The sequence below is a fragment of the Cervus canadensis genome, chromosome 7 (genome assembly GCF_019320065.1).
Source record: "Cervus canadensis isolate Bull #8, Minnesota chromosome 7, ASM1932006v1, whole genome shotgun sequence".
Classification (NCBI taxonomy): Eukaryota; Metazoa; Chordata; class Mammalia; order Artiodactyla; family Cervidae; genus Cervus; species Cervus canadensis.
Genome location: NC_057392.1, coordinates 3121721 through 3144731, shown reverse-complemented (window position 1 = coordinate 3144731; position 23011 = coordinate 3121721). Strand labels below are relative to the sequence as shown.

The following is a 23011-nucleotide window of genomic DNA, read 5'->3' as shown; positions in this document are numbered from 1 at the left end:
TTTGTTGCCTAGAACGTTAGCTCAAAGTTACTTGAGTACATAAATGACAATATTTTAAAGAATCTCCGTCACACAGCGTATCAAGAACTGATGTGGCAGAAAACATCCCTGCTTTCCACCCATTGAGGTAACCTGTTCCCAGGACTCGGTAAGAACTGAATAGATGAATTCCTAGTGTGGATCATAAAATCTGATAATAAGGAATGTGAGGCAATCAGAATCGAGAATGAAGAAAACTAGGAAGACAGTGAAAAAGATGAAGGACAGCATCCAGAGAAAACCTGATGAGTCCCACACTTGAGACACTAGAGGTACATAGGAGAGAGCCTATAATCGTGAACAGAAAAATGAAAGGATCCCAAGAAAGATATTTTACCAGTTTTCTAACTTGAAGATATACTTCGTATAGTTTGAAATTATTAAAGACTATCTAAAGTTTCATAGCACATTTAAACTGATTTCAGCATTTCTAAACCAAACTGAAAAGGATTATCTGTTGTCATACTCTGGCCATTTTGAGAAATATTTTGATGAACATGGCTACTTGAGTGAAAATTGGATTGCTTTAAAACAACTCTTTTGCTGTATTTCCACTTTCTGAACTCAGCATCATCTCTCAGTCCAATCACATTCAATGTCCACCATCTCTGAATATTGTAGTGAATAATAGAGTGCTATTTCTCACATAATTTACTCCACTAATCATCATTACTATTGCCATGGTCGTTCCTTATTAGATTTATGATTATTTCACCAATTTCTTTGCTCAACACTCCTGTCTCTCACTCCTATTTAGTTCAGTTTCTTATTTCTATCACTGATTATCCATGACTGGTAAACTCTTTTTAACCTGTAAATGTCTTTATTTCATTCTTTCCCTAGAATGGTAACCTTGTTTGTAGTCTATTTAGAACCCTGTTTATAGATTATTTTCCTTCAGTACTTTGTACATATTATTCTAGTGTTCTTAGGCAACTATTAGTGCTAATAAGAAAACTGCTGCCTTCTAAATTGTTTTCTATAGTCAGCAATTCATCTTTCCTCTCTGGTTGCTTCTCAGACTTCCACTTTGTCTTTGATGATCTCACACTTCACTATAATCTATTTGGATGTGAGATAATTTTAATTTATCCAGTTCTGGACATAATGTGATGTCTTGATTTTTCTCTTCAATTCTGGAGAATTACCACCCATTATTTCTTCAAATAGTGCCACAAATGAACTCTGCTCTGTATCCTGGTTCATTTACAAATTTTATCTTTTGATTAACCACCTGCATTTAATAGGACATTTATCTCATCTGTTTAGTTTTTAATGTCAATATATGCATTTTTCATTTTGGAACAATCTTTTGCTTCTTGTTTTATTATTCTTTCCTAACTTGTTTTCTGCTCCTCCACTTATCTCTTTAGTCACTTTAATATGCTCATTTTTTGTAATATATTTCAATATTTTATATTTTTTGTTTTGTTCCTTAGAATGCTTGTTCTGATTTACTTTTGGTTATCTCCTGGCTTTTCTTCATAGTGGAGTCATTTCCTTCTGTGGCTTGTAAATTTTTACTGTGAATTTATTTTCAGGAAGCATTGTTTTTACTGTGGGATTTCCATGTTTCTGAGTTGAGATAGTATCACTCAGAGAAGTTTAGCATATTTAGAAATAAGGGAAGGAAAATAAGGCAGGGGCAGCTGTTTCAATAGTCCTAAAAACTTTTAATCTTAATTCATTGGCTTGTATTTTCTGTACACAACTTCCCAGATCAGGGATTTTGATGCAAAATCCAAAAGGCAAGTGTCCTCACCATTTCTTAAGGCTGATGGACAGAGTCTGTGTTGGAGAGAGCACTTTGAGACTTCAGGCTTTATTCAAAGAGCTTTGCACAAGTATATTATCATGAATGAGCTTATAAAACAGGGCTCTGATTTCCACAGGGAAATGGGACTCCAGCTCCCAAACCTCTGGGTCTCTATCCCACACAAGATCATGTGGCTACTGACAGTGGCAGCTTCCCCCTATTGCCCTGATTTCTCTTTTGTTTCTTACACTTAGGGAATTTCCTTTCCTCTTCTTCAATTCATTTAGAAGAGGTTTTTTTTTTTGCCTTTTTAGATAAAGCATTTTTTTTAAAGTTTGTAAAGGCATGGGGCCTATCTGCTTCATTTCAGTTCATTACGTCCTGAACATTCCATTATTGTGAAACTGGTAGTTGTTATTCTGGGATTAAACTTGTCTTTCCAATCACTTTCTTCTAATAGTAGATTCCATGCCACCGGCCACAAGGATGAGGATATCATTCATATCTGGCCAGTCACCATGTGTAACTTCCATGGAGTGCTATGTGATTGGTCTAGAGGTGATCTTCTGATACAAGCAGAGCCAATACAAGCAGAGTCCTTCTCTGTGGCTGTTATGCAAATATCGGGAGAATTAAGTGTTATTTTGAGCTAGAACAATGTAAACCTGGAGATAGCATTAGTTACCCTTTCCTGCAGATAGTCTGTGTGTGTGTGTGTATATATATATATATATATATATATAAATTTTTATTGTGCATAGATATATACATACATATCTGTGCAGTCTATCTACAGTAGGAAAGAATGATGTTAGCACTCAGAGGGAATCAGAGCCAAGAAAGAAGACAATCATATTTGAACCCCTAATTCCTGGTATGTCCAGAGTCAGCCCAACTCCTGTTAAATAGGTCAGTGAATTCCTTTGCTTAAGCTAATTTGAATTGGGTTTCTGTCACCAGAGAAGGAAATGGTAACCCACTCCAGTATTCTTGCCTGAAAAATCCCATGGATGGAGGAGCCTGGCAGGCTATAGTCCATGGGGTCGCAGAGAGTCGGACACAACTTCACTCACTTCACCTCTGTCACTTACATCTGACTTACGTGTCAATAAATTAACGTATAGTGGGATTGAAATAAGACACCATCAACATGGATTTCTTTTATTTATTTATTCTTGGTAGGTCAGTTTGTAGTGCATGGTTTGACATGAAGCAAAGCCAGTTCTGGGTTTCAGAGAAGTGAAGTGAAGTGAAGTGAAGTCTCTGAGTCATGTCCAACTCTTTGCGACCCCATGGACTGTAGCCCACCAGGCTCCTCCCTCCATGGGATTCTCCAGGCAAGAATACTGGAGTGGGTTGCCATTTCCTTCTCCAGGGGATCTTCCCAACTCAGGGATCGAACCCGGGTCTCCTGCATTGCAGGCAGACGCTTTAACCTCTGAGCCACCAGGGAAGCCTGAGTTTCAGAGAAATAGTGAGTAAATGTCAGATCTAATCTGAGAGACAAGGGATGGAGTCCCAGGATGAAGCCAAGGTCAATTCCTGTCATCTGAACACGGACATTAAGAGGCAGGGTGGGGAGCTTCCAGAGTCACAGCCAGGAAACAGGAACCAGGGATCAGGAACGAGAACAAACGAACAGGGCTGCGGCAGCAGGCAGGGGTGTGGCAGCAAACACTGGGCCTTCTGGCTGAAGCTGGAGGTCAGCTCAGCTCTGCCTCCCAGTTGCTTCTTAAAGGGAGGGGGGATCGGGACGGGGAATAAGTGTAAATCTATGGCTGATTCATATCAATGTATGACAAAACCCACTGAAATGTTGTGAAGTAATTAGACTCCAACTAATAAAAAAATTAAAAAAAAAAAAAAATAGAAAAAAAAAAAAAGATACCAGGACGCCTTGCCATTCCTGCTAGGTGCCGCCATCTGGTGTCCAAAAGAAGAAGCCGGCGTGGAACTGACAGCCAGGACAAGGACCCTTAAGCCAAGAGGACCATAACTTTCTTTTTTTTTTTTCCAGTTATGTATACCAGCAGTATCCAGACAGGCATCAAAATAAATGCATTTCATGCTGATTATCAGTTTCCAAGGCAAATATCGAAGTGACTTATCCTCAGAAAGATATGTCAGATATAAGAAATTTGTTTTTAAGTTAAGCAGATTTATGAGAAATATTGTACTTTATGGCTGGAATAAGAGTTTTGGTTCACGCTCATCAAAAGGAGACATCTTCGTATCACCCCTTTGTTTACAGCTACGGGTCAAATGGGAGAAGTAGAGCTAATGAGGATAACAAATAAAGCTTTTCATATATTTAGAAGAAGCAATATGAAGAATATTAAACATCCATCCTCTGGAATGAATTTTAATTTTAATAATTAGTAAAATGTCCCCATCTGTATTTGAAAGGTTGAGAAACTTCCAGATAAATAGCTTCATGTCATAGGTGATGGAGAACCATCAATTTGCCTTCAAGGAGCTTGTAATCTATGTAGAGATGCTGGTACCAAGAGGAAGAATAGATTTCCTTAGCACTGTGTGTTCAGAACCCATCTCCACAGAGCTATTTTCTGGGATAATTTTTAGAGCAAGTTTTTGTTACACATATTAAATCCTGTGTTAGCAATCATTCTCCTGTTTCACTGAGGAGTTAAGCTGAGAGCAGGGATAGGTGGCTGCGCCCTCCTTCTGCATCCCCAGGGCTCAGCACAATTTCTGGCGCTTATAGGTCCTCAGCACATTTTTACTAAAGACTGGATGACATCTCAAGGTTCCTGTTAGTTGCATGGTACTTGGAGTCTCACAGCCATCCCATTAATTTCCATTTTAAATTTCTCTTAAGATGCATGCGCTATAAGAAATGTGCTCTTTCAAAATGTCACTCATGCTAAGTGCCAAGCATTCACCAGTATCACACTTTAAATGACATTTTCTAGTAAGAACCTCTAAGCAGCGTAACACTCTTATTTAAGAAAAGAAAACGGTGCTCCATTTCCCACCTTCTTTTAATAATCTACATTGAATTTCCTTGTAAGCATTTGCTCACCAGAAAATGAAGGAACCTAGCATGTATTTATTATCATCCAACAGCCAGCTGCTTAATGAGGTTCTGATTTTATCTCTAAGAAAATCTGGAAGCGTTTCTACACTGTGCAATTATTTCACAAGAAGATATTTCAGTACAATGCTGGCAGTACTTCAGTTCTGCAGATAAATGACTGAGAACATTCATCGTCCTCTTTCTTCTCTTTCATGGGTAGAAAAAAGTCAGATTTAAAGCTCTCTAGAATCTACATTTATTGGAGAAGGACATGGCAACCCACTCCAATGTTCTTGCCTGGAGAATCCCAGGGACGGGGGAGCCTGGTGGGCTGCCGTCTATGGGGTCACACAGAGTCGGACACGACTGAAGTGACTTAGCAGCAGCAGCAGAATCTACATTTAAGTGAAGATTGCCAATTATCAAGTATGTTAGTGGGGAATTCACTGGACCAGAGCTGATCATTGTATATATTTATATCCAAGCAAAAAAGAAGAATATAAAAATCATCTGTGATCCCACCTAACACTTTGATTTTGTATATAAATTATAATGTATTATAATTATACACACATAAATTTGGCTGTGGTTTTTTTAGCCAAAAATATATTAATAGATCTTATAGTATACACAATTTAAAATTTTTTCAGGACTTCCCTGGTGGTCCAGCTATTGAGTCTTCATGCTCCCAATGCAGGGAGCTTGGGTTCAATCCCTGGTCAGGGAACTAGATTCCACATGCCTCAAGCAAGAGCCCGTATGTGGCAACTAAAACCCGGTGCAGCCAAATAAATGAATAAAAATAAATATTTAAAAAAATATAAAAGTAACATTTTCCTATTTACCTACAAACATAATGTGAATATCTTTTAATATCAATAACTTTTCTATCATTTAAAAAATGTCTGCATAGAATTTCATGATTTTAATATAATTTACTCAACCAACTAGTAATTTAAGTACAACTTTTTGTTCAAAGCAATGCACTCATCCTCATGAAGAAATGTTTACACATACTCTTTATTGCTTAAGACAAATTTTAGAAATGAAATAAATGGGTGAAAGCGTTCACAAATTCTAATGACTATGAATATTGCCAAACTGCCTTTATAAAAGTTCTATTCCTTTTCTCTTTTTTTCTCAGTAATGTGGGAGGGTTCCCATTTCTCCAAACTCTGATTTACCCCAAGTATGATTGTTCTCTCTTGAGTTCTGAAAATTTGAAGATTTGCTAGGCAAAAAATGATATTTAATTTGTTTCATTACTAGTGAGGCTGATCTTATTTGGTAGAATATTGGCCAGTTATGTTTCTTCTCTTGCTTATTATCTACTTACATCTTTTGTCCATTTTTCTATCACATTTACCTTTTCTTTATTGGTCTTTTATAACAGGAGTAATATCAGAAGCTAATATCTAGTGTTTACTGAGTGTTACAAGTCAGGTCCTATTCCAGGTGTTTTTTGTTTAATCCTACCCAATGAGGTAAGTACTATTAATATCACCATCTCTGTTTTATAAAGGCCACATCTGGTGCAAAGAGAGGTTAAGTAATTTACCTCAGGTAACATAACTAGTACGCTTGGTATACCAAAAAGATTGACAATCAATACATATTTGAAAGACTATCAATATGTCTGTTGAAACTACTTTCCCTGGTCTATCTTTCATCATTTAATTTTGTTTGTAGTGACTTTTGCCTGCTAGGATTGATTGACTCTATTCTCATCAAATAAATTGGCTTTTCTTTTATTTTGATCACCTGAAGAATAGTTTAAATATATTAATTCAAATGCATACAAACGTTCAGATAGTATGAAAGGATACAAAATAGATTAAACCATCTTTTTCACTTTTATCATTGTCACACATAGCGAAAGCATCTCTTTTTAACCAGTTATGTCTTTATTTCTTCGGATGGCTGCCCTGTGACTCTGCGTGCACGTCTGACTCTGTGATCCCATGGACTGCAGCCCACCAACCTCCTCTGTCCATGGGATTCTCCAGGCAAGAATACTGGAGTGGGTTTCCATTCCCTTCTCCAGGGGATCTTCCCGACCCAGGGAACCCGCGTCTCCTGCAGTTCCTACACTGGCAGGATTCTTTACCACTGAGCCCTCTGGGAAGCCCAATATTTATTTATTTGGCTGTGTCAGGTCTTAGTTGCTCCACAGCATGCAGGATCTTAGTTCCCCAACCAGGGATCGAACCCGTGGCCCTTGCATTGCACTCTGATTTTTAAATAATATGTGTGTGTGTATATATATATATACATATATACACTTTCATTTCTTGATTTATCAACTCCATATGTAAAAATTAATTTCTTGCTGTGAGAGACATGGCGTTTCAGGTAACATAGCCCTGCTTTTCTTTCTCCTCCTCCAATCAGCTTTCACAGGTAATATCAACTTTGGTTGTGAGAACCTATATAATGTTAAATAATATACTTCAACTTCTAGTTCTTGATTTATCAACTTTAGACTGTGCGCTTTAACTAAGTCATTCATTCCTAATGGGGGAAATCACATGTAAAAATGGTTATTCTCTCTGTTCCTTGGTTCATAAAATGTCATATTTATGAAGGAATGCTTCACTAGAAGCAGGTCTTTCTTTAGTCATTTCACTGAAACCAGAGAGATGTATAAGTAGAATGAAAGATATTGATATAAGTGACTATATAAATTATAATAAGTATATATATACTTATTATATATATAGTATATATATATATATATATATATACTTATAAACACAGATTATGTAGATTATATAGATTATAGAGCCTTTCCAACTATATTGCTTTATTTATTGCCCAGAATAATTTTGTAATGTAAGGAAACAAGTGTGAAGAGTTTATGGTCATAAAAAGTCACCATCATGTTTTTTTTGGTTTTATTTTGTTTCTGACCAGCCTCCACACTTCTTTTTTAATTATACTTTTTTTTTCTTTTTTTTTTTATTAGTTGGAGGCTAATTACTTCACAACATTTCAGTGGGTTTTGTCATACATTGATATGAATCAGCCATAGATTTACACGTATTCCCCATCCCGATCCCCCCTCCCACCTCCAATTTTGGCTGCATGGGGTCTTAGTTGCCACACACAGCAACATACATCCACTTGTCTTTTTAAATTTAATTTAATTAAAAAAAATTTTTTTTTGGCTGCATGGTATCTTTGTTGTAGTGCACAGACTCCCTAGCTGTAGCAGTGTGAGCTCAGTTATCCTTCGGCATGAAGGATCTCAGTTCTTCGACTAGGGATAGAACCCATGTCTTCTGCATTGCAATGTCAATTCTTAACCACTGGAAAACCAGGGAAGTCCCCACTCTTACTTTTTTGTGGCAGTATTACTCTGAGCAATAATCCCACCTTGCCCCAGTCTCAGTTCATGCGCTTTCAGTTAAAACCAGTTACTGCCTTAAGTTCATGAACAATGTGACAGACCCGAGACAGTAAATTCAGCACATCTCCCTGGCCTCAAGTGAGTCTGGAATGGCATCAGAATCTATAAGATGTACCAAGATTATTTCTGGGAATAATGGGACAAAGATTCTGGCCCTACTCTCCTGACTAAAGATACAGCCCTGGGGGACGCTGGCAGCCATCTTGTGGCCAGGTGTGTGAGATAACCCTGAAGAAGCTGAGTGAGGAGAGAGTTGTGTTTGTTTCACTGGGCCCTTTCCTGAGCCATGTCTACTCCTGCTGTTCAGTTACCTCAGCTCACACAGATTCCCCTTGTGTTTACTGCAGTTTGGGTTGATTCCATGTCAACTGTAATAACTGCACAGTTAATTCGTGACAATCCTGACACCAGCCTTTTGACTTAAATCTAAGGCTCTTTCTACCCTACCATGTTGCCTCTTTGTTCAGGATTCAAAAACACAGACCTTTTAAGATGTCTTCATCATATCTTTTGCCTTCCTTCATAGTCTATTACGCATTCTTAGGAATGCAAATCCATCATGTGGAATTCATTCATGAGCCATTACGCATACATGTTTGGGCATGATATTCCCTATATACTTGGAACAATTGTATGGATCAGAGGAAAGCTAATTCCAAAACTTTTTGTTAAATAGTTACTTTTATCTTAAGGTAACTCTGGATCACCCACCATGCATGGCTGTGTTCAGGAGTTGTGGTCATCAAATTCAATCATATATTACAGTAGTTGTTTGAAATTCAGAGCACATTTAGCCTAAGAAAAAGTATTCTAACTGGTTACTTAGATTAGCACAGAAAAGCTAATTTAAACTGTGGTGTTATGGTGTGCATGAATGCTCAGTTGTGTCTAACTCTTTGCGACCCTATGTAGCCCACCAGGCTCTTCTGTCCATTGGATTTTTCAGAAAAGAATACTGGAAGGGGTTGCCATTTCCTTGTCCAGGGATTGAACCCATCTCCTGTGTCTCCTGCATTGCCGGTGGATTCTTTACCACTGAGTCACCAGGGAAGCCCAATTTAAATTAAAATATGGCTAAATTACTCTGTATTTGAATGAGAAATGCTAGAACAGAGTATTGTCACAAAACTAACAATAAAACTTTTTTTTAAATATTAACAGGATGGTACTTAAACAAGGAGATTTGCAGGTGGAAGATGAGAAGGTAAATGAAAGTGTATGACCATTCCAAAGAGGCTCCAGAGTCACTGCAAAGGCCATAGTGGTTGATGATTTAGGTCCTTTACTGTACTTGATTTCATATAAAAAATGTGTCTTTTCTTTTGCATGATACACTAAAAAACTCTATTCTTAAACTTCAAAACCACACAAAGATGGAACTGAGAAAGGGAAAATACAAAAGAGATTTTCATTTTCTCTTTTGATGTATGTTTCAAGTGCAAAGACTCCATCTTCAGACATTACTATCTAGAGAAGAAAATATACATGTAAACCCAAGAGTGCACTGCTGAGCTGGCAGAGAATTAGAGGCACATAGAAAGGAAGAGTAGGGTCTTAGCATGTGGGCTAGTGGTTCCCAGAGGAGGAGTCTGAGGTATGTGGTAAAAAACTTGATGAGCCAAAAACAGGAGCTGTGAAGAGAGAGCTTTGTGCAGGAAAAGAAAAGCGTAGGTTACAAGTCAGAGACTTGTTTGGGCACTATGTGAAGTTTAGAGTGAAGGAAGAGAAACATGGAGAGACAAATGTTTGAACTTCCGGTCTGAAGGTTATGGAAAACTTTTTAATAGGGCTCTTGCAAGGTAAATAGAAGATAGTTGGAAGAGAGAGGGTGGGGGTGCAGCATTAAAAGGAGAGGGAATGTGTGGGTAAGTAAATGTATAAAATGAGAGTGTCATATGGGCTGTAAACTAAGTTTAAGAAGCATGTGAGAAAAGTGAAGAGTAAAACACACGGAGAGTTGTGCAAGGCGAGAGAAGTAATTAATAGCAGAGGTGGACAGAGTCCAGACTCAGCATAACCTAAGTACAAGTGGCCCGATGAATTCGCAGGTTCCTCATTGAACAATCTGAGGTTCGTTAGCTGACTCTGCAGACAGGGAGCTGGTGGGTAGAGAGGGTTGGTTGTACTATGCCATTTCATATAAGGGACTTGAGCACCCGTGGATTTCGGTATCCACAGGTGGCCTGGAACCAGTCCCTTGTGGATACAGAGGGACAGCTGTGCATTAATGCTCAGCAGAACTCCAGGGAGAGGCTGATGGAATCCGCATGCACTGGGTAGAATAGCCTGCAGATTTCAATGCATGGCAGTGTCCATGTCAAGAACTCCTAATTGAGAATTACCTTTATTTTAAAGTTAAAACTTATTGGGATCACTCTGTACAATACCTGAAATGTCAAAGCTGGGAAGCACAAGATTTTGGTTAGAATGGCAAGTGTCTGGTGCCTAGAAAGGAAGGGATCCTGCTATGGTGAGAAACACATTTTATTATGACATTCAATGCATGGGTAGGGAAGTAGAAAATGCACTGCCAGTTAATAGCCACCTATTGACCCGAGGCGATATTAAATGGATTGTTCCGAATGTCCCCCAGGCTTGTGCTCAGCAGCATCAACATTCATCCTTGGAGTCTGCATTTTTAATGGAAAACTACTGTGAATGGTAGTGCTGAAAGCAGAAAGGCCAAACCTTTCCTTGGTTGTAGCTGCACGATTCTGTCCCAAGCTCATTTGCGCTTTAGTGATTTCACTTTGCTTGGCCTTTTACAACTTGGCAGTTCGGGAAGTGAAGATGAGAGACTCAACAGATTTTAAAACAAATTTTACTCCAAATGTTCCCTTAATACTAGTATTTCTTAGACAGAGATTCCTGATGTTTTAATGAACTGTTCTTGGTGTGTGTGGTGTTTTTTTTGGTGTTTCTTTAAAAGCATCCTTTGGCATTTGTGAATGTGCCACGACTTTTGCTCTTTTTTTTTTTGCCTTTTTTTTTTTTCCATTTATTTTTATTAGTTGGAGACTAATTACTTTACAATATTGTAGTGGTTTTTGCCATATATTGGCATGAATCAGCCATGGAGTTACATGTATTCCCCATCCCGATCCCCCCTCCCACCTCCCTCTCCACCCGATTCCTCTGGGTCTTCCCAGTGCACCAGGCCCGAGCACTTGTCTCATGCATCCAACCTGGGCTGGTGATCTGTTTCACCCTTGATAATATACATGTTTCGATGCTGTTCTCTCGAAACATCCCACCCTCACCTTCTCCCACAGAGTCCAAAAGTCTGTTCTGTACATCTGTGTCTCTTTTTCTGTTTTGCATATAGGGTTACATTACCATCTTTCTAAATTCCATATATATGTGTTAGTATGCTGTAATGTTCTTTATCTTTCTGGCTTACTTCACTCTGTATAATGGGCTCCAGTTTCATCCATCTCATTAGAACTGATTCAAATGAATTCTTTTTAATGGCTGAGTAGCTCTTAATTTAGACTCACTGATATTTTCCTTAAAAGCAGGAAAGGCACTTCTTGGTAATCAGGTGAAATATAAGGTGTTTTTTTGACTCTTTCTTGAAAGTTGCTGAACTTTGGGGTGGCAGCCTTGAGAAATGTCAGCTGGCAGAAAAAAAGAGGAGTGCCTCTCTGTTGTTTCCTACACTGCTCTGTGAGATCTGACTTTTAAAAATCCTTTGTTAGTTTGCAATACATTTTCAAATGCACTCAAAGTAATTAGCACCCTGAATTGAATCTTGTTGTCACATTTAATTATTAGATGGCTACTTTCCTTTAGGGTATTTGACAGTTGCCCAAAATGTTAGTCTTAATCTAAAACCAAGAAGAGACCTCTGACATAGTGAAAGCCACCAAAATGGCATTTATTAAATATAAATGGTGAGTGCCTGAAGGAGAGGTGAGAAGAGAGTGCTAATTCTCATCCTGAAATGAAAATTCCTCCAGTATGAAAGAGAAATTATATTACCTCTTAGCAGAAGCTTCATCAGTTTTACTTATCACATGGATGATTTTAGAATGTGTGTATTTCTATAATGCGTGACATTTGCATTGATAAATAGAGAATTATGACTCTCAACTTCTATCTCTGATTTGCCAAAATTCCTGTAAATACAATGGTTTCTATTAGTCTATTATCTGGAAAATGACTTGAAAAAATTAAATGATACTGATTTAAAATGAAGAAAGCTTATTTATGTGCCTTTTAGGAACCCTAAGTGAATCAGCTAAATATATACACCAAGAAACAAAAGTGTTACCCTCTGAGTAGTATTTTATCATAGACTGGAAACATGAAACTTATTAATAGTGTTAGAAATTAAGTGCACAATGAAATGTACACATTATTGGAACTCTTCAGTGGTAATTATTCCTTAAAAGCTAGAAATTGCCTTTATCTCTATGATATAAGAGAAAAGATACTATTAAAGCCCCTAGGAATTATCACCATATTTGAAGCATCTTTCACTTGGTCAAAGAATCACAGGCCAAGTTCTGGTACTTACTATGTAAGGACTATGGCGACTGCATCGTTCAACACACTCTCCCCAAACAAGAGTGTGTACAGGTCAGGGTCGACATGCAGTTCATGGAAAATGGCCAACACCGTCACTAGGGGAGACACACACAAATATGCAGAGTTAGCTGGGATGTGGCCATAGACTTGTCCTTGGCTGTGGTCACCTGTATAAAGCACTCATTAAATGTTCATCTTCTCAAATCCATCGATAGATACATACTGAACCTTTAACCAAAATCAACCTCATCAGTCACTGCCCTGCTTAAAAGATTTCTCTGGGCTCCACACTGCTTACAGAGAAAGCTTGAGCTCCTTGGTACAAGTCTTGTATAATCTGTGTACTGTTTGCCTTCCAGCGTCTCTGTCTGAACTCCCTACCTGCCCTCTGTTGCCTCCCTCTAGCCAGGCTGAACTTGTCAGAATTTCCTGAACACAGTGTATCATTTTCTAATTACCTTGGCATTTGGGTTCACTTTAGCAGGGCAGCTATCTGTTTCTCATCCAGATGCTACCATTCTCCTCTTTGCTTAAATACATAAACCGAGACACACACACACACACACACACACACACACACTTTTTGGTACAAAAACCCCCAAACCTTTATTCAATCTTTAAAAGCCTCTCAAGTTTCCCCCAGCCCTCTGATCCCTCAGTAAAGACCTGGGTCACTCCTTTTTGATCCCAGAATTTGGGATCACAGAACATATCATAGAAAAGACTGTGAGCTCTTGGCACATGCTCAAGAAGTGTTTGATGTGTGAATGACTGAGTGAGTGAATGAATGAAGAGTTGTTGCAGCAGCTTATTCCTGTGAAGGGAGAGGTGGTTGGCACCTGGCTCTCATTCTCTCAAGATCACACTCATCTATACAGATGGACCCAATGTTCCTAAGAGCAGGGCCTAAGGATTCATTTTCGGCAGTCTGCTTCATGGCTCCTATATACCGTAGGTGTACAGAGCTTCTGGGCATATACCTGAGCAGTGAGTAATCACACACTGATTAACTGTGTTCATCAAAACTATTCAGTGTCTCGATGTTTGAAACAGTCATGCAGTGTGAACATATCATTAGGACAATGATCCACTGAGTTGATTGCCAAAGGGAAAGAGAGGGTGGTTGAAAATGATACTGATGGTAAATTTTTAAGGCAGAATGGGCATTTTCATTTCTGTTCTTTCCTTTACTATTTCATGCACTGTGAGGCTAATAGCTGTGTTGTTTAAGAGAGTGCTGGGGAGGAAAAAAAAGCTCAGTTGGACTGTTTTGTAAGTAGGGTCAATAAGTTTGGCACTTGTCCTGCCATAATGGGAGGGTTTTAGTGACAGAGTGGCACAATTTGATTTAAACCTTGGAAATCAAGTTTAGGCAGCAGGGTAGAGGACAGAATGGACATGCGGCTGGAAGCTTTCCCGAACGTTCTGGCAAGAGATGAGTTGTACCAAGACTGGAAGAGTCCTAGATTCAGGCTCCTCAACTCTCGTACATCCTGCTCTTTCTTGAACATCCACCATCCTGGGTTCTTAGAGGTCAGTGACCACAGTGCTTTGTATTTTCCTTACTCATTTGTTCTCACCTTCCCTCTGGGTCACTAACCCCTAGCATGTTGCTAGACCATGGTTAGCTTTAGTGAGTGAAAAGATAATGTCAGGGAGGATAGGGCAGAGGCGATAATACCCACAATGTATTTGGGATGAAGAACTGGTAGGTCTCGGTGCTTGAGAGAGGGCAAGATTTGGGTTTCAACCCTGGGCAGGCGGTAAATGGGCTGCATAAGAGAAATTTGTAGACAGGGGAATTTTGCAAGTTTGGTTTTTGATATGTTGACTTAAATAGGCAGGTGGAATTTCAAATGGAAATTTCAATAAGAAAGCTAGAAGTAAAAGGTTATCACTAGAGGCTTCCCTGGTGGCTCAGTGGTAAAGAATCCACCTGCCAATGGAAGGGACATGGGTTTCATCCCTGGTCTGGGAAATTCCCACACGCCCCGAAGCAACTTTGCCCGGGCACCAAAGTCACTGAGCTTGCCCTCTAGAGTCTGGGAGTCACAGCTCCTAAAGCCCAAGTTCCTTAGAGCCTGTGTTCCACAAGAGAAGTCACGAAGGTGAGAAGCCTTCGCACCACAACTAGAGAGAGAGTAACCTGCATAGCAATGAAGACCCAGCACCGCAAAAAATAAAAAAATTAAGGTTGTAACTATACAGAGTTAAAGCAGAAGAAAGAATTTAAGGGTAATAACGTAGGTAGAACATAAGCCACAGGAGTGGCTGAGATTGCCTGGGTGAAGTATATAGAAAGAGAGAGAGTTCATGAGAGATCCTTGGGAGATACTCACAGATAAGGGATACATGCAGAAAAAGAAACATGAAATATACATGTGGGGTATTTGCAAAACCTGATCCTAAGCACCAGCAAGTGGCTGAAAACCATATCCATCAGGAATAGATTTTTATTTACTAAAGATTATCCTAGGGAAAGGAGTATTGAACCCAACAACTAGCTTTGGGGTAAAGAGACAACAAATACAGAATGCCATGAATCAGCATGACGATTAGCCAGATTCCGTTTTACTAGGCATAGAGTCGATTTCATTATTCTAGATGAATAGATCCTTAATCATGATAGAATGGCAGAGATGTACCCTCTCCTAGTGTATAGCTGTTCACATTTGTACCACCTCTGAGCCTTTGCAGATGGTGGTGGGAGGGGGCTGACGATTTTCTCTGCTAAGTAACCTCTTTCTCCTGCTAGGATAGAGTCAAGATCCTGAATCGAATCAAAACAAAAAGGCTTCAGTTGGGAGTTTTATTTGTCTGTTTTTTGGTGCACCATAGGCATGTGGAATCTTAGTTTCCTGACAAATGATTGAACTGTGCCCCCTGCCTTGGAAGTAAAGGGTCATAATCACTGGACCACCAGGGAGGTCCACAATTGGGAATTTGAATTACCAACATTTTCCTTTTACTAGAATTTTGTGTGGAATAAAGGTAAAATTATAATTTTTATTGGAATATAATTGCTTTATAATGTTGGGTTAATTTCTGCTGAACAGCAATGTGAATCAGCCATATGCATACATATATCCCCTCCCTCTTGAGCTTCCCTCCCCCCCCACCCCCATCCCACCCCTCAAGTCATCACAGAGCACTTATCTGAGTTCCCTGTGCTATAGAGCAGCTTCCCAGTAACTGTCCATTTTATACACGGCAGTATATATATGTCAATGCTACTATCATAATTCGTCCCACCCTCTCTTCCCCTGTTGTGTCCACAAGTCTGTTCTCTGTAGCTGCATCTCTATTTCTGACCTGCAAATAGATTCATCAGTACCATTTTTCTAGATTCCATATATATGTGTTAATACATGAAATTTGTTTTTCTCTTTCTAACTGATTTCACTCTGTATCACAGGCTCTAGGTTCATCCACACATTACAATTGAATCAGTTTCATTCCTTTTTATAGCTGAGTAATATTCCATTGTATATAGTTACCACATCTTCTTTATCCATTCATCTGTCAATGGGCATCTAAGTTGCTTCCATGTCCTAACTATTGTAAATAATGCTGCAATGAACATTGGAGTATGTGTGTATTTTGAGTTATGGTTCTCAGGGTATATGCCCAGTAGTATGATTGCTGGGTCATATGGTAATTCTGTGTTTAGTTTTTTTTTTGTTGTTGTTACCTGTTTAGTTTTTTAAGGAACCTTTGTACTGATCTCCACAGTGGCTGTATCAATTAATCTCCAAAATACACAAACAGCACATGGAGCTCAATATCAAAAAAACCCAACAACCCAATAAAAAGAATGAGCAAAAGACCTAAATAAATATTTCTCCAGAAAAGACATACAGGTGGCCAACAGGTACATGAAAAGATGCTCAACGTAACTAATTATTAGAGAAATGCCAATCAAAACTACAATGAGGTATCACCTCACGCTGGTCAGAATGGCCATCATCAAAAAATCTACAAACAGTAAGTGCTGGAGAGGGTGTAGAGAAAAGGAAAACTTCTTACACTGTTGGTAGAGAGTTATTCTTAAGTGAGAAAATTCTCTCATGGAAGCTCTACTAATATGGACTTTAGTCTTTGTAGTTGCTTATTTGTATTTCTAAGCTTTGAAGATGACTTGCAGCTTGTCTGCATTCCCAGGCACATGAGTTGCCTTGGCTCACAAATAGGGAGGTAAATCCTTGGGTTTCTTTCCCCAGCTCCCCACTTATGCAGTCTGCCCTATGCTAGGATGGACTCTGAATCTACAGTGAGAGCTTTGGGCCTTTGGAGGGACAGGCTTTTAATTGAATATCCAGTTTTGTTCAAAACTGTTCTGACATTCCCACAATTCCTTTTGCACAGAGAACTGAACTCCACTGCATAAATGCTGTCCCCCACAAAGAAAAAGCTATTACTTGGGGGCATTCCTATCTACCCTGTGAAGAAATGGAACAGCTTTGAAATAAAACAAGGCAGTGTGTCCTACAAGAGGGAATATTTGCTGGGACCACAAATGAGTTGAATAGGTGAATCAGGAAATTAGCCACCCACTCTCATTGCTGAGCTGAGAGCTTTGAAAAATGCATATAATTAGCTTGCAGGCGGGTGTCAGTCTCACACACAATGTCCAAGACTCTCACGGCACTTCTTCCCAAGAGAGAAGCTCTTGGAACAGCTGTGGACATGCTCACACCGGCTCTGCTCGAACCTTGTTGGGTTTGTAAGGACAACCCAGGTCCGAGGCTGGGTTGAAGAGCCAGGTGTAGTTTGATCAGACTGCTTGGCATAGTCTGAGGAGAACATTCCAGACACCATGTGGAGAGGAAGAGAAGAAGACACAATCTGATTTCTTTAACCTCTGATTTTACCAGGGAAATGTGTCATGCTTGGTTTTGTCATACTGTAGTTCTCATCACTTAGTGATGAGTTTCAACGCTCAGCTTGGGGTTTGGGGTTCCTTCCCCATACTTGACTTTTTAGCTAGAGAAAAATCTGTTTTGTCTCCTGATTTGGTAGTAAGGAATGCAAACATATATAACCTTATGCTCAAATACACACACACACATACACACACACACACACACACACACACACACACCCCTATTCCCATGTAAGAGCAGTGGATGGTTGAGACATGCAGTTGAATCACTGAGATAACAGTGGTTCAATGAATGATATAATGATTCAACTATTTTCTGAGAATATGTTATAGTTTCAGTAGTCAAAAAGTGAAGGGTCTTGGCAGAATGAATGAAGCAGTGGTGTGGATGGCACTTCTGAGAAGCCGGTGATGAAGGGAAGCCTATGGAGTAGAAAGCCAATGGAGGCTTTCTCTTCAATTTCTAATTTAATACAGATTGAACAGAATAAGCAGAAAGAAAAGTTGAAGACAAAGGAAAAAGAAGAGAACCCTATTACAGCATCAGAACTCATATTTTCTTATCTCAAATGCAATAACCATAACTAGAGATAAAAATTCAGATAATGACTACCTTACCCCATTTGGTACCTCAATGTATTGACTGAAATAATGTCTTACTTTTTTTTGTTACTATCTTTTGAACTAACCTCTTTCCTAATGCTCTTTCAGTCACTTCTAAGTCTTCAGGATGATTTGTTGACAGTCCTTTCACTAGATCTCCATTAACAGCTCTCTGACCCATATTTTCTTGGTGTTTTACAAGGAATTTAAATTTCAAATGCTATTTTAATACAGGAACTCTCAGCAACCTGCACAATCTCTGCCTGGGTCTGTGGACAGCATCACACAACAGTTCCTACCCCTGTTGCTCTAAGTCTTGTCTAAGTCTCAGCCTTGTCAAAATGCTGGCTCTCCCTGGAGAGTGCTCTATGTGGTTTTCTGTGCAAATCAGTATGTATGACGCTTGTCCCTGACACATGGAGAATCAAAATGATCTCTGGCTTGTGCAGTGGAACCTTGTCAGGCTGACAGGTGGAGAACCGACCCTGGTAGTCTCATAAACAAGGCAGCAATTTCTATTTCCGAAAATGATTACCGGGAAAATGCAGGATTTTTTTCCCCTCCTAAAATTTGTATACAAGAAATTCTCCTGTAACTCTTCCCACTTTTCTGAAATATTGTACACAGTGAGATTACAAGGAGAGGCTCCAAAATAGCTGAGGTATTCTAGTAGGCTGGAATACTGAAATTAGCTTGAGCCTCAATCTTCTCAGTGAAGACCTGGCAGCAGAATCAGTGTACTGGTTTTGCCAATCAAGCTTTGCCAGTCATATCCTAGACATACAACGAGAAATCCTATCCCTTCTGAAATAGGTCAGAGAAACACTGCCTGATCTAGAAAGTTAACCACTAGATGTTATTTCATTTAAGTCATTTGGCTCTGCGGTAAAAGAATCTGCCTGAAGTGCAGGAGCAAGGGTTCAATTGCTGGGTCGGGAAGGTCCCTTGGAGAAGGAAATAGCAGCCAAATCCAGTATTCTTGTCTGGGAAATCCCATGGACAAAGGAGCCTGGTGGGCTACAGGCCCATGGTGTCGCAAAAGAGTTGGACACGTCTTAGCAACTAAACAACAATGTTGTAAATTAGAAGTTACACAGACCATCATGAATGATTTAGCCCTAAAACATTTCAATTTTATTTTGGCCATCAATATGATATATTATGTTGGTACTGAGTTGGTGGTGGAGAAAATACCACATGTTAGCACATCATTACAGCCCTTTCCCCTAGAGATACTTGGGAGAAACAAGCCCCAATGCCCCAGGGCAATAGTTTCAAAGTATGGTCCAGGGACACCTGGGAGTTCTTGAGACTTATTCAGGAAGATTCCCAAGGTCAAAACTATCTCATAATACTATGACAGTGTTACTTGCATTTTTCATTCTTGTTATTTCATCTGTGTAGAGTGGAACTTAGAGGTTTTGTGATGTGTGTTAGTGCAGCTGAATTCAGAAACCAATGTGAGAATCCAGCTGTCTTCTGTCACACCACACATTAAGGGGACTTGCAAAGATGTGTCACCCTCCCCAGTAAATTTTTTGTCTTGGAAATAAATTTAGTTTTTATAAAAAATGTCATTTAGCATGTAAATTGTTCATGATTATTATTTTAAAGAGATCAGTGAAATTATGTTAAAAAATTTAAATTCTAACCTGGTAAATGTTGACAGATATAACACCCACAAACAAAGACTCCTTGAGGTCTTTCCTAATTCTGAAGAATTTTAAAAGGGTTGTGACACCAAAAAGCTTGAGAACCATTGTCCAAAGACATTTGTTGTATATAATGAATCAAGTTACATCCTGTGCAGCCAGAATGATACTTATGAAGCATGGTCTCTGGGAGAAATGAGAAAATAGTTCCTGAAATCATTTTCAGTGGAATTTAATTCTCTTGTTGGATTCCTGTTGAGAAAGGCTCCCTAGCTCTAAACAACTTTTGCCACACAAGAACCAACTAATTCTTTTGGAATATATGTAGAGGATTTCTAATAAATATTATGTGAGGGGAAATTATTCTTTTCAGATTAATTAAAACAGCACATTCTGGAATCACATTTCTGTCATAAGTATTTGCATTTGTTTAAGTCCTTTTTTGGAATGTAAGTGCTTTGTGGACAGAGATTATTTCTTCAACATACGGATGCATAATAAAAACACTGACAATCACATGTCCTTTCCTTGATTTCAAACACGGTCGAACATAATTCCAGATAATCGACTCCCTCTTTTGCTTTAAAACCTGAAGTACAGTCCTTATCAGTTACTGAGAACATAAAAAAGTAATCATAATATCACAAGGTTTGATATTAAGAAAATAAAAACAAATAAGAAATATAAAGATTAGCAAGATAGAAACCTGAGAACAAACACAGGGGTGGGTAGATATTTTCCAGATCCTCTCTTTGGGAACTATGGGCTAATATCTTTTGGCACTTTAGCTGGTGCTTTAGAATTTTTCCCAAAGGTACCTACAAGAGAAATATTCTAAATTTAACATTAGCACAGAACATAAACATTTAACAAAGACCCAATTTTCTCACCAATGGGGTTTAATGAGCCATGGTGCAGTTTAATGGGGAATCTTTGCAGTCTGTTCAATATCTGAGTGAAGATGACTTACCCTGTCGTACAAGCATTCTCCAATCAGGATTATGACTTAAGCATTTTGCCATTTTAAAAATGAACAGGGTAAGCAAGGGTTTGCCTACAAATCATGAAATAAATTCAGAAAAAAGCTCAGTGGAGCCATAAAGCAGACAAAGCCTGAATGGGTTAACAATAGGAGGTAAAAATATCACTGTGACCCATTACACATAACAAAAATTGTAGGAAAAATATGATAATGTGAGTCATGATCATGATACACATTTATATAAGTGGGTTTCACAACTAAATTTTTCTCTTGCTACAAAAAGACATGAAACAAGCAGGTATTCCATCATTGCCCAATCTGTGGATAAAGACCCCAAGAGACATTACAGAAAGATTTCAAAGTAGAGGGTGCCTATTTCTGTTTTCTAAGTAGATTAGAAAAGCTGCTAAGGGTGAACAAGAGTAATATTAAGAGGCTACACTGGGTCTGTGTGACACAGCAGGGTGGGGAAGATAGGAGGAGAGGGATCATATCATGAGTCCAATCATTCCTGCCATCACTCTGTGAGGTAGGCTGAATAATGCCCCCTCCCACCCCTGCAGAGACATTACTTTGTCAACAAAGGTCCATATAGTCAAAGCTATGGTTTTTCCTGTAGTCATGTATGGATGGAAGAGTTGGACCATAAAGGAGAATTGATGCTTTTGAACTGCGTTTTTGGAGAAGACTTTTTAGAGTCCCTTGGACTGCAAAGAGATCAAACCAATCAATCCTAAAGGAAATCAATTCTGAATATTCACTAGAAGGACTCATGCTGAAGTTGAAGCTCTAATACTTTGGCCACCTGATGCGAAGAGCTGACTCATTAGAAAAGACCCTGATGCTGGCAAAGATTGAAGGAAGGAGGAGAAGGGGATGACAGAGGACGAGATGGTTTGATGGCATCACTGACTCGATGGACATGAGTTTGAGCAAGCTCCAGGAGATGATGGACAGGGAAGCCTGGTATGCTGCAGTCCATGAGGTCGCAAAGAGTCAGACATGACTGAGAGACTGAACAACAACCCCTCTCTCATCTCCCCTGAAAAGGCGTCCATGCACTAATCCCCAGAGGCTGTGCATGTATAGCTTAACATGGCAAAAGGGACTTTGCAGATGTAATTAAAGTTTGCTTAAAATGGGCAAATTATGTTGGATTATTTGGGTGGGTGCAACCTAATTACTCAAGCTCTTAAAAGCAGAGACATTTCTTTCCCTGGAGTCAGAGATGCAGCTGAAGAGAAGGCAGAAGAGAGACTAAAAAAGGCGTGGGGGCAGCAGTCATGAAGATTCCAAGTGTGAGAAGTCGTCCGCATGCCATTATTAACTCTGAGCTGCAGGGGCGCTCACTGGCAAGGGTCAGAGGGAGACCTCTTTAAGCCAAGATAAGAAAGCAGGAATCTCAGTCCTATAACTACAAGGAAATGGATTCAGTCAACAAACGGAATGAACCTAGGGCTTCACCATGAGCCACACTAGTCAGCACTTTGATTTTGGCCTTGCGAGAGTGTAGTAAGAGATCCTAGTTGAGCCAACCTCCGTCAACCAGCCGACCTATAGAACTATACAATAATAAATTTGTGTTGCTTTAAGCTGCAACATTTCTGGTAATTTGCTACAGCAGCCCAAACAAGTGCACTCTGCTCCCCTCTCACCAGAGGAACTACAAATGGTGGGCAGCCTAAACTCTCAGGCATTTAACTTTTCAACATATGAGTTACTGAGTAGAAGGGCCCTTCAGTCCTCCCTTCCCCTATCCCCCACCAGTAGACAAGAAGTCACATAGACGAATCCATCTTTTAGCTCATGCTTTAACAAGGACAAAACCTGAATGGATGAGAAGGCTGAGGATTTGCAAATGTTTGTGCCATGAGGCCCTCTGTGCTGATTAATTATCTATGTGTGTTTCCCTTGGTGCGATCATCAGATCGAGCATTTACTCAGAATGTATTATTTTATAGCTCATCAAATCACTTTATTTTCCAGTGTTTATTTTATCTGAGCTACACTGTGAAGAACTGGTGCTGAGGTGGGAATGATGAAGCCCAAACCAGGGTGGAAGGTTAGCACGGTCGGGCCAGCCAAGACTGAGAAGAGCAAGCCAAAAGTCATAAAGCCACT

The 23011-nt window shown here is 39.3% G+C and overlaps 1 protein-coding gene across 1 annotated transcript in view; it reads right to left on the bottom strand.

Annotated features, from left to right (window-relative positions):
- The window catches only part of SLC9A9 (solute carrier family 9 member A9), a 647359-nt gene that overhangs the window by 403161 nt on the left and 221187 nt on the right, over positions 1–23011 (bottom strand). Inside the window, exon 6 of the mRNA XM_043474178.1 lies at positions 12761–12866. Coding sequence (XP_043330113.1) covers positions 12761–12866 — 106 coding nt within the window. The remainder of the gene's footprint in view (positions 1–12760; positions 12867–23011) is intronic.